The 15254-nt window shown below is 42.6% G+C and overlaps 1 protein-coding gene and 3 long non-coding RNA genes across 4 annotated transcripts; 1 reads left to right on the forward strand and 3 right to left on the reverse strand.

The window, feature by feature from the left end:
- Window positions 1–624: 624 nt before the first annotated feature.
- LOC139577284 (RNA-binding protein 25-like) lies at window positions 625–3792 on the reverse strand. Its single transcript, XM_071404286.1, has 3 exons — window positions 3616–3792; window positions 2809–2930; window positions 625–2513 (listed from the first exon to the last, which is right to left on the reverse strand). The coding sequence occupies exons 2-3, from the start codon at window positions 2889–2891 to the stop codon at window positions 1622–1624; spliced, it is 975 nt and encodes a 324-aa protein (XP_071260387.1). The 5' UTR covers window positions 2892–2930; window positions 3616–3792; the 3' UTR covers window positions 625–1621.
- A 3818-nt stretch (window positions 3793–7610) lies between these two features.
- Window positions 7611–8794, forward strand: LOC139575253 (uncharacterized). The gene is made up of 3 exons (XR_011674931.1): window positions 7611–7730; window positions 8106–8266; window positions 8689–8794. It is a non-coding gene; the product is annotated as an uncharacterized lncRNA (long non-coding RNA).
- A 264-nt stretch (window positions 8795–9058) lies between these two features.
- LOC139575254 (uncharacterized) lies at window positions 9059–10794 on the reverse strand. Its single transcript, XR_011674932.1, has 3 exons — window positions 10710–10794; window positions 10130–10200; window positions 9059–9743 (listed from the first exon to the last, which is right to left on the reverse strand). It is a non-coding gene; the product is annotated as an uncharacterized lncRNA (long non-coding RNA).
- An 816-nt stretch (window positions 10795–11610) lies between these two features.
- On the reverse strand, window positions 11611–15248 carry LOC139575255 (uncharacterized). Its single transcript, XR_011674933.1, has 3 exons — window positions 14713–15248; window positions 14399–14558; window positions 11611–11772 (listed from the first exon to the last, which is right to left on the reverse strand). It is a non-coding gene; the product is annotated as an uncharacterized lncRNA (long non-coding RNA).
- Window positions 15249–15254: the final 6 nt, after the last annotated feature.

Consider the following 15254-nt stretch of genomic DNA (forward strand, 5'->3'; position numbering starts at 1 on the left):
ATCTTCTTCTCTTTCTTCCTTTTCCATCTCTATTTGCTTCTGTTTACATCTTTCTTCTTCATACTCTCTTTCAACATCTCTCTGTCTCTCTTTCTCCCTCTCTCTTTCTTCCTCTTCCATCTCTATGTGCTTCTGTTGACATCTTTCTTCTTCATTCTCTCTTTCAATCTCTCTCTGTCTCTCTTCTTCTCTTTCCATATTTTTTTGTCTCTTCTCCATTCTCTTCCTTTTGATCTCTCTCTGTCTCTCTTTCTCTCTCCCTCTTTCTTCCTCTTCCATCTCTATGTACTTCTGTTTGCGTCTCTCCTCATCTTCCTCTCTCTCCATCTCCTTCTTCTTCTTCTCATCTTCTTGTTGTCTCTGTTTTGGTATTTTCTCCATTCTCTTTCTTTCTACCTTTTTCTGTTTGTTGTTCTCCCCCTCCATCTTCTCCTCCATGTCCATTTGGTTCTGTTTCCATTTATATTTGTCTGTTTCCATATTTTCACATTCTTTCAGCTGTTCCTTGATTTTCTTGAAGACTTCCTCCAAATCAGACTTCTTATTGTCATTGATGAGGGCTGTCTCCATCTCCGTCTCTCTCTCCACTCTATATTTCGTCTCCTCTTCACTTCGTCTCCAATCATATTCTCTGTCTCTGTCTCTATCAAATGTTCTCTCTGGTTCAGTCTCGTCTTTCAATCTAATCTCTTCTTTCATTCTCGCAACCTCTCTGTCTAACACTAGTACATTTTGGTTAACCTGTTTCACTCTCTCATTCTGTCTTCTATACACTTCTTTCGCTCTTTCAAATTTGATTTTGTATTGAGTCTCTTTTGTTGTCATATCTTCTTTCAGTCTCTCAACCTCTCTCTCTAACTCTTTCACCTTTTCGTTAACCAGTTTGACTTTCTCATTCTCTGCAATACGCATGTCTCTTTCTCTTTCAAATATGACTTCCTTTTCAGTCTCTTTCAATCTCTCAATCTCTTGTTCTAACACTTTTATCGTTTCTTCTGCCTGTTTCACTTTCTTCTTCATTTCTTGTCTTTCCAATTCTGCTTTTCTCTCCCTTTCCATCTCTCTTTCCCTCTCTCTTTCCCTCTCTCTTTCTGTCTCAATAGGTTTGTTGTTCCAGGCCAGTCTTGGTCGCTGATCCTCCATGACTTTCTGCCATAGCCTCAATCTCTCTATCTCTTGCTTAAAATTAAAAGGTTAAATTAGTGATAATCTATGACCAAGACATACTTTCAAAGCATTTGCAGAGAATGATACATAGAAATACAACTTAGACCTAGGTAATTGAATCAAACACTGAACAACATCAATAGCAGGGTCATTTTGATCAATTCATCTGGACAATTCATTGTCAATTAATGTATTGACATGGTTTGAAAAAATTATGAGACATTTTATGGAATCAATTATGTCCAAAATGTGTACAAATACAAACACACAACTAGCTTGCCCATTCAGTTAGGGGTTTGAGAAATTCCTGTTGCAATTTAATGTTGCATCTGGTGTTTATGCTTGTAGAAATTACTCCTACAAATGATGTTTCACTAATGCAATTATTTACAACCTGCACAGATACAGTTATCAACAACAACAACAGTAATGACGTTAATAAGGAAGTGGATATTCAACCGGCAGAAGAAAGGCGTAGGGGTTGAGATAAATGAAGGTTAGGTTCAGGACCTAGGGTTGGGTTATGGTAAAGGTTAGGTATAGTTTCAGTGAGGTTAAGGTAAGGGTTAACGTTTAGGAAAGGCATAAAAGTTAACATTGGGTTAGCATACAGCTTCCCGCCGCCATTCATTTTCAGCCGGGTGAATATACACTGCCTTTTAATAATAACAATGACATGTCTTACGTGGGCCAGTTGTAGGTCCACCATCAGGAGCTCCAGCAGTTGTTTTAGTCTGTTGATCTCCTGCATTTTTCTCTGGTTCACCTCCCATTCTGTGGCTCTCTCTGCCTCCCTCTGTCTCTCTGCCTCCCTCTGTCTCTCTGCTTCTCTCTTTCTCTCTGCTTCCCTCTGTCTCTCTGCCTCCCTCTGTCTCTCTGCCTCCCTCTGTCTCTCTGCCTCCCTCTGTCTCTCTGCCTCCCTCTGTCTCTCTGCTTCTCTCTTTCTCTCTGCTTCCCTCTGTCTCTCTGCCTCCCTCTGGCTCTCTGCCTCCCTTTGGCTCTCTGCCTCCCTGTGGCTCTCTGCCTCCCTCAGTCTCAGGATCTCAGCCTTCCACTCTTTCATAATACCCCTTTCTACTCTTCTTCTCCTCCTTTCATCGTTCAAAAGGGCTCTGAGATGGTCTGTCTCAGACTGTAGTTGTTCAATCATCTCGTCCTTCTCCGTTCCACCATTCCTCTTCTTCTTTTCCTCCTCCCAGAGGCACACTTGAAGTCTGTCCATCTCCTTCTTCTGATTTCGGATGGTTCGATCCTTCCCCCTCAACTCAAGCATGTGGGCTTCCTTCTCTGTACAGGTCTTCTTCTCTTCCCTCAGAAACTGAACCTCCATCTCTGCCTGCTTGTATCTGGGAGCAAAGGAATGTCAACACATTATTTAGGAAGTGAACTCAGACAATTTACTACAATATTACAATAATAATTAAACTTCTGATCAATTAAACTGCCTTTAATCACACAACTCACTCAACTGTGACTTACAGTACGTGAATGTGATGAGTTGACTGTCCATGATGGCCAGAGGTGGGTAATGTGTAGCTCTGGTCCAGGGCGTTAAGTACAGCTTGCAGACACTGAGCCTTCCTTCAGCAAGCCGCACATAATGCCCTGGACCAGAGCTAGGTTATGTGATGAATGACTTACAGACTGTTCCACATGATAGGAGGGGGTAAGAAGACAGTCCCAGTAGGAGACGGAGATCGTCCAGAAGAAGAAGAGGTGTCCATCTCCTCAGAGACTGCAGGAAAGGTCTACAAGTTTTATTTCTGGAAAATAAAGAGATGCCTTCGTTCAGCAACAATGTGTGTTTCTATGTTTCTGTCACTAGATGGTGCCATTGTACACAACATTTACTCACCAGGTCAGTGAATTCAGAAACAGCCTTCAGACTACAGTACTCAAACTCTAGCCTACAACCCATCATGCATCAGCACGACTAATATAATAATACCTCATCACAACTTCATAATCACAGTACACCTGGATTGTGTTCACAAAGTGTTTCAGGGTAGGAGTGCTGATCTAGGATCAGGTCCCCTCCTGTCAATCAAAACGTATTCAGTTTGATTTAAAAGACAAAACGGATTATTGATCAGCACTCCTTCTATGAGACTTTGTGAATATGAGCCTATGTGAAAGAACCTTTCTGGCATATGCTGGCTAGACAGTACACAGACAAACAGATAGTCTGACAGACAGACAGATAAATCAGCAAGACAAACAGACAGAACGAGTAAATACAGATGGAGTGATTGATAGCAACAGAAAAAAACGAATCCATAATTAATAATTGTGTTTTATAAGGCTAACTAGATAATGTCAGAAAGAAAACATATTTCAAATACATTAACGTTCACCTTCACATGTGTTATTTTACCATGACAGAATTATAGGTTAAGTAGGCTAGCGGATGGTTAATGTATTGTAAACTTTTGTAAATATTTGACTCACCTCAAATCACACTTGTCAAAGCGCAGTTTTAGTGTGGAACCGAATAACATCTTCGGCATTAACTTTCTCTGTTCTGGAACTGTATTGTTGCGTCATTTGGAACGCTTGAGCGTCATAATCCGTTCACCGCGCCGGCTTGATTGACAGCTAGGGGTTCTCCTGCGCATCAGTGTCCAAAAGTCGATATGGTTTAGCTACTCATAATTGATCAAGACATTTATAACTATTTTCACTTGACTTTTATTTCGTGTATTTTTGCCTAAGGTTATTTGGTAGTCTATGTTGTGTGATTTGTCTTTGTATGGGCCGAAAGTTCAATGAAATACAAACAGCAACCATAGCCTACAAACATTTCCCACACAAATACAAATGTGGGTGTTGAGTGAGAACACAAAATAATAACAGTACAGCCATAACTGTACAAACAAACATACAATCACAACTCTGGTGCACCTGTCCAGGTCGAACTGTATGTCACCATCACCAACTGCTGGACTACACCTGTTCCCCGGGGTACAAGAATCCAGTTGGTCCGTTTTCAATTGACCACCGTTACCTCAAGAACCGCCTATTCCAATGAATTATAACCTCTTATTAGTTTGTCCCTGTGACAGTCAAATCCCAACGCCCTAACCGCCTGCCTGTTGATTGTGGTGCTCTGTTTGATTCTAATCTCTCCGCTGTAGTAGTGATGGGCTTTCTGAGTCTATTCGGTGAGCCGGAACATTTGGACAGCCGTTCAAGTAAAAGAGCGTGTTCATTTGGTTCAGAAACGAATCATTTGGCTTAAAATCAATCTAGAACAATTTAAAAAATGCAAATATTCAATGTAAAAGCTAAAAGGTAGGCTTCCATTAAGTCAGATCGTGAAATGCGCTTTAAAAAAAGAAGAATTCGTTAATTGCTAAACCGTGGACCAGATTACCCGCTCTCCCACTATTTATTGTTTCTGCAGTGAGGACTCACCCCCTTTAGATAGTGATATTGTAATTTATCTACAGAAAAACGTCGTTCTGAGCTCAATAGCAGCAGTAAACAAATCAGAGAGCCAGATGAATCGTTCTTTCACCGATGCGATTCGGTTCCCGACGTTCAACAAAAAGATCCGTTCAAAAAGAGCCGTTCGTTCGTGAACGACACATCACCACACTGTAGTTGTCCACCATTGCGTATCGTGAGCTGGAGGAGCGTTCGTCCAACTTCTCATCCAAGTAAATGGCAGCGGCGCATCATCCATCCGCTGAACTCCCAAGGGACTGGGAGGATAGTTCACGATGCAACAAGCGTTTGGGGAGTACATTCATTGTAACGCAATGACTGTTTTTAAATTCTTGAGGGACTCTTGCTCCAGGGGAAATCTCAGCAGCGATGTCTCTGCTGTGCGTCAGAGGTGGGATCTTTTCCTTCTTCACTATGCTTATTATACTGTACATATCTGTCACATTAATGACATTGCACTCAGGAAAGTTGTCTGTCGGCTATTGGGGAGATGCGCATAGCCCGTTGAGTTGTCACGTTCTAGTCCAAACATGACCTGGGATGTGAGAAGGGAGCTTTTCTATAACACATGTAGATGACATGTTGTCTTTATATGTAGATTATATTTTGGTTTTATATTTCATATTTGATTGATGATTAGGCCTATGACTTTTGATTCCACTTTGGCTGCCTTGCACCATATTGTCCTCTCTTGCTATATCTTACACTTTATGCCCTTGTGCAGATCTTCTCTCTAAACAATAGTCATGATAGTTTGAATGAGTTGAGTAAACTACACTGTTGTTATCTTGTCAGTCTGTACTGTACTGTCCCTGGAAGACACTCCACATAGTTCACCTAGATCCAGTCCCCTTTGTACCACTGGTCAACTAATCATCAAAACCTCTGATTAGTGAATCAGGTGTGCTGGTGGTGGAATACATGATATGAACTGGTTAGGGGGAGGACAGGTTTGAGAAGGGAAAGACTACATGGACTTTTCAGACCAACATCCCATTGACAGCCCATCTGGCCAAAACTTGAAACTGACTCTAACCTAAACACTAACAAAAACCAGACCCTTAAAGGTAGTCTCATCATTGGTGTGATTCAGACTGTAGTTTCTCAGTGTCCAGTAAACCTTCTCTCATTATGGGTGTGATTCAGACTGTAGTTTCTCCCTGTGTCCAATAAACCTCTTCTCATCATGGGTGTGATTCAGACTGTAGTTTCTCCCTGTGTGTCCAGAAAACCTCCTCTCATCATGAGTGTGATTCAGACTGTAGTTTCTCCCTGTGTCCAGAAAACCTCCTCTCATCATGGGTGTGATTCAGACTGTAGTTTCTCCCTGTGTCCAATAAACCTCTTCTCATCATGGGTGTGATTCAGACTGTAGTTTCTCCCTGTGTGTCCAGTAAACCTCTTCTCATCATGGGTGTGATTCAGACTGTAGTTTCTCCCTGTGTGTCCAGTAAACCTCCTCTCATCATGGGTGTGATTCAGACTGTAGTTTCTCCCTGTGTGTCCAGTAAACCTCCTCTCATCATGGGTGTGATTCAGACTGTAGTTTCTCCCTGTGTGTCCAGTAAACCTCCTCTCATCATGGGTGTGATTCAGCCTGAAGCTGGAAAGGCCAGAAGCAACCAACCCGACCACTTTATTACTAGTTGGGGATGGATAGCATCTCTAGTCACAGTAGGGCATTTCCATGTAAAAGGACCCAGGAACACCAACGTGATGTTCATAGGAAGGAGCATGTGTAATTGGGTGTCAAATTAAATCTAAGAGTGTATATTTGGGGGAAATGTAATTCTAGATCCATTTTTCAACCAGTGAAGACTTTGATTTCTGGGGAACAGATGGAAAACATCTTAGAAAACATCACCAGTCTCACATTCAATTCGCGCATATACTGTATGTACAAAATGTATTTCAGCAGATTACGTGTGTTTTTGTGCATTTTTGTGTGGTTCAATTCGTTCGAAAATACACGAATGTAACCAGTAGGCGACATACAAGCCGTTGCAACAACCATAGACGCGATCGCCTGTAATTTCATTATTTATTTATTTTACGTTATGAATATATAGATATTTTGTCTTTTTTTAGCCCTATTAAAACATTGTGGTTGTAAGCCTATATGTACTGCTTTCGATTTTTCTGAACAGACTTTTCAGTATAGAATGAATGTAAGCAATGCATGATGGCTCATGGTGTTTTTTTCGGTTGTAGTTCCATGTATTTCTTAAAAAACACACGTGTGAACCATTCTTATTGACCAGAATGTAACTGAAAATACAATGGCAGCCTTGCCAGTGTCCATCAATACCAAAACATTTTTTTTCGTATAACATTTGGTGAAACGTATGCAGTCATTGTACTCTTCCATTTTGTTGGCCAACCAAAATTACCAAAACGTTAACCCGTAATAAGGCTAGGGTGGCTGAGTGTAAATACATGGCTCTGAGTGTAAGCACCTTTTCACTAGAAACTTTCTTGTGTTCAAATTACCGTCAGTGCGAAATAGCTAGAAAGCTTTCGTATTTCCACTTGGCTGCACCTACGGTTACGAGAACGATAAATCAAGTGCAATACCTGCGTCGACCTGTGACGACCAGCAAAACACCGGAAAGCTTCTAGCCTACCGGAAAGTTACAAGAAGAACAAGAATGGTTACCTCATCCGGTCATGTGACATTTGTTGTTTATAGATTTTTCTCCCACACCAGATGTCTGGACACGGGACAGGTAACAGGTAGGTCGCCAGTTCGTCCCTTGTTGTCAGAAATACAGCATGCATACACATTTGTTTTGTGTTTGATAAAGTGTTTGGTTTAAAAAATGTGTTAAACCAGTAAGGAAGGTTACGTAACTAAGGTGAATAAAGAAATTTGCATACACAACATAGAATGTGTGCATATTTTTGTTGCATTACTTGTGTATATTTGGATATCATTCTCACTTATTATTTTAGCCATCTATAAATTAGGCTATATACTTCCCCTTTTCCATCTTCAAAGAAATACACATTGCCACTTAATCTGTATTCATCTTGTGACTTCTCCTTGGAAGAAGGAGAGAGGGACCCTAGGAGGGACGTAAAGGAGTTGATGAAATCCTGTTAAGACAGACAATCAGGTGAGAGGAGGTCCTAACTAGTCAATGATCGAAATTGATCGAAATTTGTAGACACTGTAGCCTTTAAGGACTGGAGTTGCACACGTGCCATAGAACAACATGAACAAGGAAGTGACAGACTAATAGTGCATTGTTGGTAAATGGTGACAGACTGACTGATCTGCAAGTAATAATAGATATGTATTTGTTATGCAAAGTGATTTGTAGATCAGTCAGTCAGTCTGTGTGGAGGAGGATGAAGACCTTTAGTAACGTGCAGAACATAGTAAAACACACACGCTATCAATGACATGCAGCTTTTCTCATAGACGAGGGAGGTTACTATGTGAAGGAATGTGTTAGGATTGGAAGTTTTCTCTTTATGTTTCTTTTGAGATGGTATGGCCTCTGAGGACCCCCAAGACCAACTGGATGAGGCTATTAAAAAGGCAGAACGCCTTGCTGAGGAGCTCAACCCAGAGAAGGACCCACAAGGCCAACTGGACGAGGCCATTAACGAGGCAAAAAGACTGTCTGAGGAGCTCAACCCAGAACGGGTAATGTAACAAGTCGTACATTACCGGTAATATAACCCCAGCAGCTCCCATACGTGCATAAATATTCCCAACACAACCCCAGCACCACAGCGTTATGATTTATCATTGCTTTTTGTTTGTCAAAGTAGACCCCACATGGCACAATGTTAAACGTAGACTCCGTGATATGACCTGAACACGTGCATCAATGATGTTGCCCATTGAGCATGAGGCACAAGGGTGCACTTGTTAGCATCCTTGTGAACTTCTACACATGTTAGCCGTGTGAGTGAGCCAGAACGTGGGTCTACTGCAGGTGCCTTTCCTCAGCTGACAAATCACTTCACCTTACGTGGAAATAAAATGATTGCTTGTGCTCCATATGTGCTTGTGGGAGACTTTTATTAGTGGGCCAGTCATGATAATTGAAATGCACTTTTTAGGAAAATAAGAAGGAAAAGACAAACAAGCCTCCAGGGATTAGGTTCAGATGGAGACAAAGGGATGAGAGAGGACAGATTGTTCCTCAAACCGGGAAGGCAACTACATCCACTTCTCTTGGTAAGTTTCATCCCGTCTAGGTGTTTAATTTTATTGATCCCTGATCTGACTTTTTCCTTTCAAACATACTGTATCATAGCATATCAATCGTTAGTTGACGTGCCATAGGCCGGTCTAGTACCATCTACCCACAGCACATAATACATTACATGCAGGTCTGATCCCACCTTTCCCTGTCTCTAACTGTTGTCTGTCTCTGATGAAAATACATATTTAATGAAAGGAGAGTCAGAATTCCAGCAAATCTTTTGAAATAAAAACCTTTTTATTACCAATTTTTTTCAGCTCCAAGAGCCAGACTAGTGCAACATTTTGGGCCAGTCACTGAGGAGGAAGAATCAGGTATTGATGAGCGATTGAATATATTAATCTATACAATTCCTTGTTATTCAGTGGCATTGTAATTAATTTATTGTATTTTTATTAAATCTGTAATCGGTAGTTGAAACAATAACAAAGCACACTCCCCTGTTTTGGTTAAAAGCTGAGTGATGGGGTTGGCGAAATGGAACCACTTTCAATTTATTGACAGAGCTATTATTGCAATAACTTACCATCAATACATATGGTGTTGAGTGTTCAGTATATCATCAATACATGTGGTGTTGAGTGTTCAGTATATCCTCAATACATATGGTGTTGAGTGTTCAGTATATCCTCAATACATGTGGTGTTGAGTGTTCAGTATATCCTCAATACATATGGTGTTGAGTGTTCAGTATATCCTCAATACATGTGGTGTTGAGTGTTCAGTATATCCTCAATACATGTGGTGTTGAGTGTTCAGTATATCCTCAATACATGTGGTGTTGAGTGTTCAGTATATCCTCAATACATATGGTGTTGAGTGTTCAGTATATCCTCAATACATTCTAGATTAGTTGAAGTAAACATACCATCCAGAGCATGGCTTCCACCTCACTTTCTGCTCCTGACCCTTTATTATGAAACACATAGAAATGTCTGTTTTATTTTAAAGCTGCACTATGCAGAAATCGCTCCACAATGTCACGGTGGCTAATATCAGCTGTTTGAAGCTGTTGTACAAAACCAAAGTAAAAGACTCAATAACAAAACTTAAGAACGGGAAGCATAGAAATAAGGCACACTGTAGAACAGATCTACCGCTTCTTAGACTTGCTTTCAATGAGAATGATGATCTGTAACTGACATTTCTATGTGAATTTGGTCAGGCCACCCAGAAAGTTACATATTGCCACTTTAACTACAAGGTCTATGCACTGCAAGTTAACTACAATTGGTGTTGCACTAGGATTAGCCTGTAAATACAGTCACAGGAATGTCAATGTTCTGCAGATTTACCTCCTCTGAAGTTCTATTGGTAAGAATCTTGAGAACAGGGAAAATCGTTTTCCCCGGATGCACTGGACACTCTGAAACAATAAATGCATGTATATATTTAATCACCACCCACCAGAACATGAATAAAGTTAGCAGGACACTCAATTGCATTATTCATTTTACATCTATGCCTAGCCTTAGACTACACTCTTACAAATGGTTCTTTGGCTGTCACCATAGGAGAACCCTTTTTGGTTGCGGGTAGAACCCTTTTGGTTCCATGTAAAAACCCAATAGAGTTCTACCTAGAACCAAAAAGGCTTCTACCTAGAACCAAAAAGGCTTCTACCTAGAACCAAAAAGGCTTCTACCTAGAACCAAAAAGGCTTCTACCTAGAACCAAAAAGGGTTCTCCTTTAAGGACAGCCGAAGAACCCTTTAGGAACCCTTCGTTCTAAGAGTGTACACTACGCCTGCCTCCTGAAAAGTAGGGGACCATCAATCACTGGAATTGTTTTATAAATTTATTAAAAACATAATTGAAGTTATTGACATCATTTAACATTTATGAATAAACAATATAAGTTAGATACTAATTTACCTTTTTGCATGTAGTCATATTTCCTCTTCCTTGGTCGGGGTCGGATGGGGTTGGATGGGGTTGGATGGGTTGGATGGGGTTGGATAGGATGGGTAGGATGGGTTGGATGGGGATACGGTTGGATGGGGTTGGATAGGGTTGGATGGGGTAGGATGGGGTTGGATGGGGTAGGATGGGGTTGGATGGGGTTGGGGTTGGATGGGGTTGGATGGGGTTGGATGGGGTAGGATGGGTTGGATGGGTTGGATGGGTTAGGATACGGTTGGATACGGTTGGATGGGGTTGGATAGGGTTGGATGGGGTAGGATGGGGTTGGATGGGGGGTACGGTTGGATGGGGTAGGATGGGGTTGGATGGGGTAGGATGGGGTTTGATGGGGTATGATGGGGTTGGATACGGTTGGATGGGGTTGGATGGGGTATGATGGGGTTGGATACGGTTGGATGGGGTAGGATGGGGTTGGATGGGGTAGGATGGGGTTGGATGGGGTATGATGGGGTTGGATACGGTTGAATGGGGTAGGATGGGGTTGGATGGGGTAGGATGGGGTTGGATAGGGTAGGATACGGTTGGATGGGATTGGATAGGGTAGGATGGGGTTGGATAGGGTAGGATACGGTTGGATGGGGTTGGATAGGGTAGGATACGGTTGGATGGGGTTGGATAGGGTTGGATACGGTTGGATGGGGTAGGATACGATTGGATGGTGTAGGATACGGTTGGATGGGGTTGGATAGGGTAGGATACGGTTGGATGAGGTTGACTGTGTCATGCTCAACGAGTTGGAGGGTTTTTTGAGGGTGACAGGACTTTCTCCCCATCTTCTTTGGTTTGGTGAGGGTGTAGCTGGTCTCCTGGGTGATGGGGGTTATCAGAGGATCAACCTGGTTGAGGATGGGGGTGAAGCTGGTCTCCTGGGTGGTGGGGGATATCAGGGGTTCAACCTGGTTGAGGATGGGGGTGAAGCTGGTCTCCTGGGGGGCAACTGTATCAGACAGTTCTTGGGCAGCAACAGGAGCAGGGTTGGAGGGTTGTAGTGTGGGGGTATGGGTGTTGATTGCCACTGCGAAATAGAACATATTAAGGAAATGGGACAGACAAGTGGGCAACAGTTTCCAATTGGCAGAGGTGAGCATGTATATTTAAGCAATAAGGCCCGAGGTGTGGTATATGGCAATATACCACGGCTAAGGGCTGTTCTTTTGCATGACGCAATGCAGAGTGCCTGTATACATCCCTTAGCCGTGGTATATTGGCCATATACCACAAACCCCCGAGGTGCCTTATTGCTATTATAAACCGGTTACCAATGTAATTAGAGCAGTAAAAATAAATGTTTTGTCACACGGTCTGATATACCAAGGCTTTCAGACCATCAGCATTCAGGGCTGGAACCACCCAGTTTATAAATAAACTTCTACACAGGATATGTGAAGAGAATGTGTTGAAATGCTGCTTGCCTGAACTAACTCCTCTACTTTAATAATAACAATAATTATACATGAAACATACATAGCTTTACAATTGTAGAAACGAACAAATAATCAATAATCTAACTAAACAACAGCAGACTATAAACAAAAGGAAGAAAAACATTAAACAAAACACTTTGGCTCAAACATGCATCCTTTGTCCTGATCTTGTCCACATTCTGATTGTGCCCACATTTTTAGAAATGTGTCTACACACGGTCTTATCAGTCCACTGTGTCCGCATTGTGAACAAATTTACTGGTCCCGCCTTGTATGCTAATTCTTTGACAGATATTCTTTCAAAATAATACTTTTTTATTTATTTTAAGACACATATATATTCCATAAGTCGATGGTGCCACCTGTCAATGATTATAGAAGGCAGGATGATTTAAATGGTTTTACTGTCAACTCCAGACGTAGTCAGGAAGATCTGATCACAATGCTTCTTTTAATCGTCTACACCTGTCTGAAAATGTGGGAACAATCGGACTGTGGACAAGATCAGGACATATAATGCATGTTAGAACCAGGTATAAACGGGGCTTAATAGAGGTAAGAAGGGCTCAAGGAAAGGGTGTGATGTGTGAGTATGTGAGTGAGATAGCAGGTGAGTGAGCGAGCAGGTGTTGCGCATATGTGTGAGTGTGTGAAACAGAAGAGGTGTGTGAGGGAATGGTGGAGGGGGAGGTAAGGGTAGGCCATGGTGAAGAGGTGTGTGTGGGAATGGTGGAGGGGGAGGTAAGGGTAGGCCATGGTGAAGAGGTGTGTGTGGGAATGGTGGAGGGGGAGGTAAGGGTAGGCCATGTTGAAGAGGTGTGAGGGAATGGTGGAGTTGGAGGTAAGGGTAGGCCATGGTGAAGAGGTGTGTGTGGGAATGGTGGAGGGGGAGGTAAGGGTAGGACATGGTGAAGAGGTGTGTGGGAATGGTGGAGGGGGAGGTAAGGGTAGGCCATGGTGAAGAGGTGTGTGGGAATGGTGGAGGGGGAGGTAGGGGTAGGCCATGATGAAGAGGTGGGTTTTTAGGCGGGACTGAAAGATGATGATGGACTTCCAGAGTTCCAGAGCCTAGGAGCAACCCTGGAGAAGACCCTGTCACTGAAACTCTGGAGCTTGGACCTGGGGATGACAAGGTGGCCAACTGTGGCTGAGCAGAGAGAGCATGAGGGCTGGTAGGAGAGAAGAAGGTCAGAGAGGTCAGGGGTAGCAAGGTGGGGGGAGAGCTTTTTAGGTCAGGAGGATCTTGTAATTAATGTGGTGGGAGACAGGCAGTCAGTGGAGTTCACAGAGGATGGGGGTGATATGCTGCCAGGATGATTTAGTGGGTTAGAAGATGGGCTGCCAGGATGATTTAGTGGGTTAGAAGACGGGCTGCCAGGATGATTTAGTGGGTTAGAAGATGGGCTGCCAGGATGATTTAGTGGGTTAGAAGATGGGCTGCCAGGATGATTTAGTGGGTTAGAAGATGGGCTGCCAGGATGATTTAGTGGGTTAGAAGATGGGCTGCCAGGAGGATTTAGTGGGTTAGACGATGGGCTGCCAGGATGATTTAGTGGGTTAGAAGATGGGTTGCCAGGATGATTTAGTGGGTTTGAAAACGGGCTGCCAGGATGATTTAGTGGGTTAGAAGATGGGCTGCCAGGATGATTTAGTGGGTTAGAAAACGGGTTGCCAGGATGATTTAGTGGGTTAGAAGATGGGCTGCCAGGATGATTTAGTGGGTTAGAAGATGGGCTGCCAGGATGATTTAGTGAGTTAGAAGATGGGCTGCCAGGATGATTTAGTGGGTTAGAAGATGAGCTGCCAGGATGATTTAGTGGGTTAGAAGATGGGCTGCCAGGATGATTTAGTGGGTTAGACGATGGGCTGCCAGGATGATTTAGTGGGTTAGAAGATGGGCTGCCAGGATGATTTAGTGGGTTAGAAGATGGGCTGCCAGGATGATTTAGTGGGTTTGAAGACGGGCTGCTGAGTTTTGAACCATTTGGAGCTTATGGAGGGAGTCTGTGTTCGTGCCGGGGAGTAGAGCTGCAATAGTCTATTCAGGAGAAGAAGAAAGCATGAATGAGAGTTCCGACCGGCAGGACAGGAAAGGGAGGGGCTGACTTTGGCGAATTTGCCTAAGTGGAATAATTCATTTTTTACAGTCTGACGGATGTGGTGGTTGAGAGATAGGGTCTTAAGGTAGACAAACCATACATATTTCTGTCCAAATACCTTTCACAATTGCCTCATACAACCTTTGGACTGCTGCCATTGAGGTCTGGTTCATCATACCACTGTGAGGACACAGTGCAGTTGACCACAAAATGTTATCCTTCTTCCTCTTGCTGAGGAGTAGCAGGGGGTACACTCCTACCTTGTGGAACATATGTACCTGGAATCATTAATGACAAAATCACTTCCAGAAACACAACAAATATCAGTCAAATAATGACATTTTGATTTACAGTCTTAAATGCATAGGGCCTATCATATCCCTAAGCAAGAAATGCAGAAATCTTTTTAGAGGAAAACATAATAAAGCTTACCAGCCTGTTTGCTGCATTAACCAAGGTTGCATATCTTCCATGTTTCATTGTCTTATTTGCCCATTCATCTGTAGCCTTCATTTTCTGGGCCTCTAACTTGACCTTTAGCTGTATTGTTGCACCACAGAACTTGCACTTCTTTGATGCTCCTCCTATTGATGTGTTACAACTAGGACACAGCTTACAGCTGGAGCCAGGAGCCATTCTGCATGAAAGGTGGATATGAAAGTGTCAGAAAGAATAGCCCTATACACATCACTTTGACTGATGGAATGCACCAGGGAGGTCCACTCTGGCAATGGGCTTGAATGGACAAGGAGAACTAGAGATTGTGAGATAAAAACTATACTAACAATAGCAATTAATAAAGAGAGTTTGGCCAACTAAGGAGCTGACGTTGAGTTCACATTAAACATCAAACCCTGACCTTTCTCAAACCCACTAAAGAAGTGCTGTGTGTGTGTGTTTGAAGGTGACATGGGTTTCAATGACTCAATCATATGGGTCAGATCTGATAATGGACCTCGTCTAGTAATAAAACT

Source organism: Salvelinus alpinus, chromosome 5 (genome assembly GCF_045679555.1).
Source record: "Salvelinus alpinus chromosome 5, SLU_Salpinus.1, whole genome shotgun sequence".
In the NCBI taxonomy this organism is placed as follows: Eukaryota; Metazoa; Chordata; class Actinopteri; order Salmoniformes; family Salmonidae; genus Salvelinus; species Salvelinus alpinus.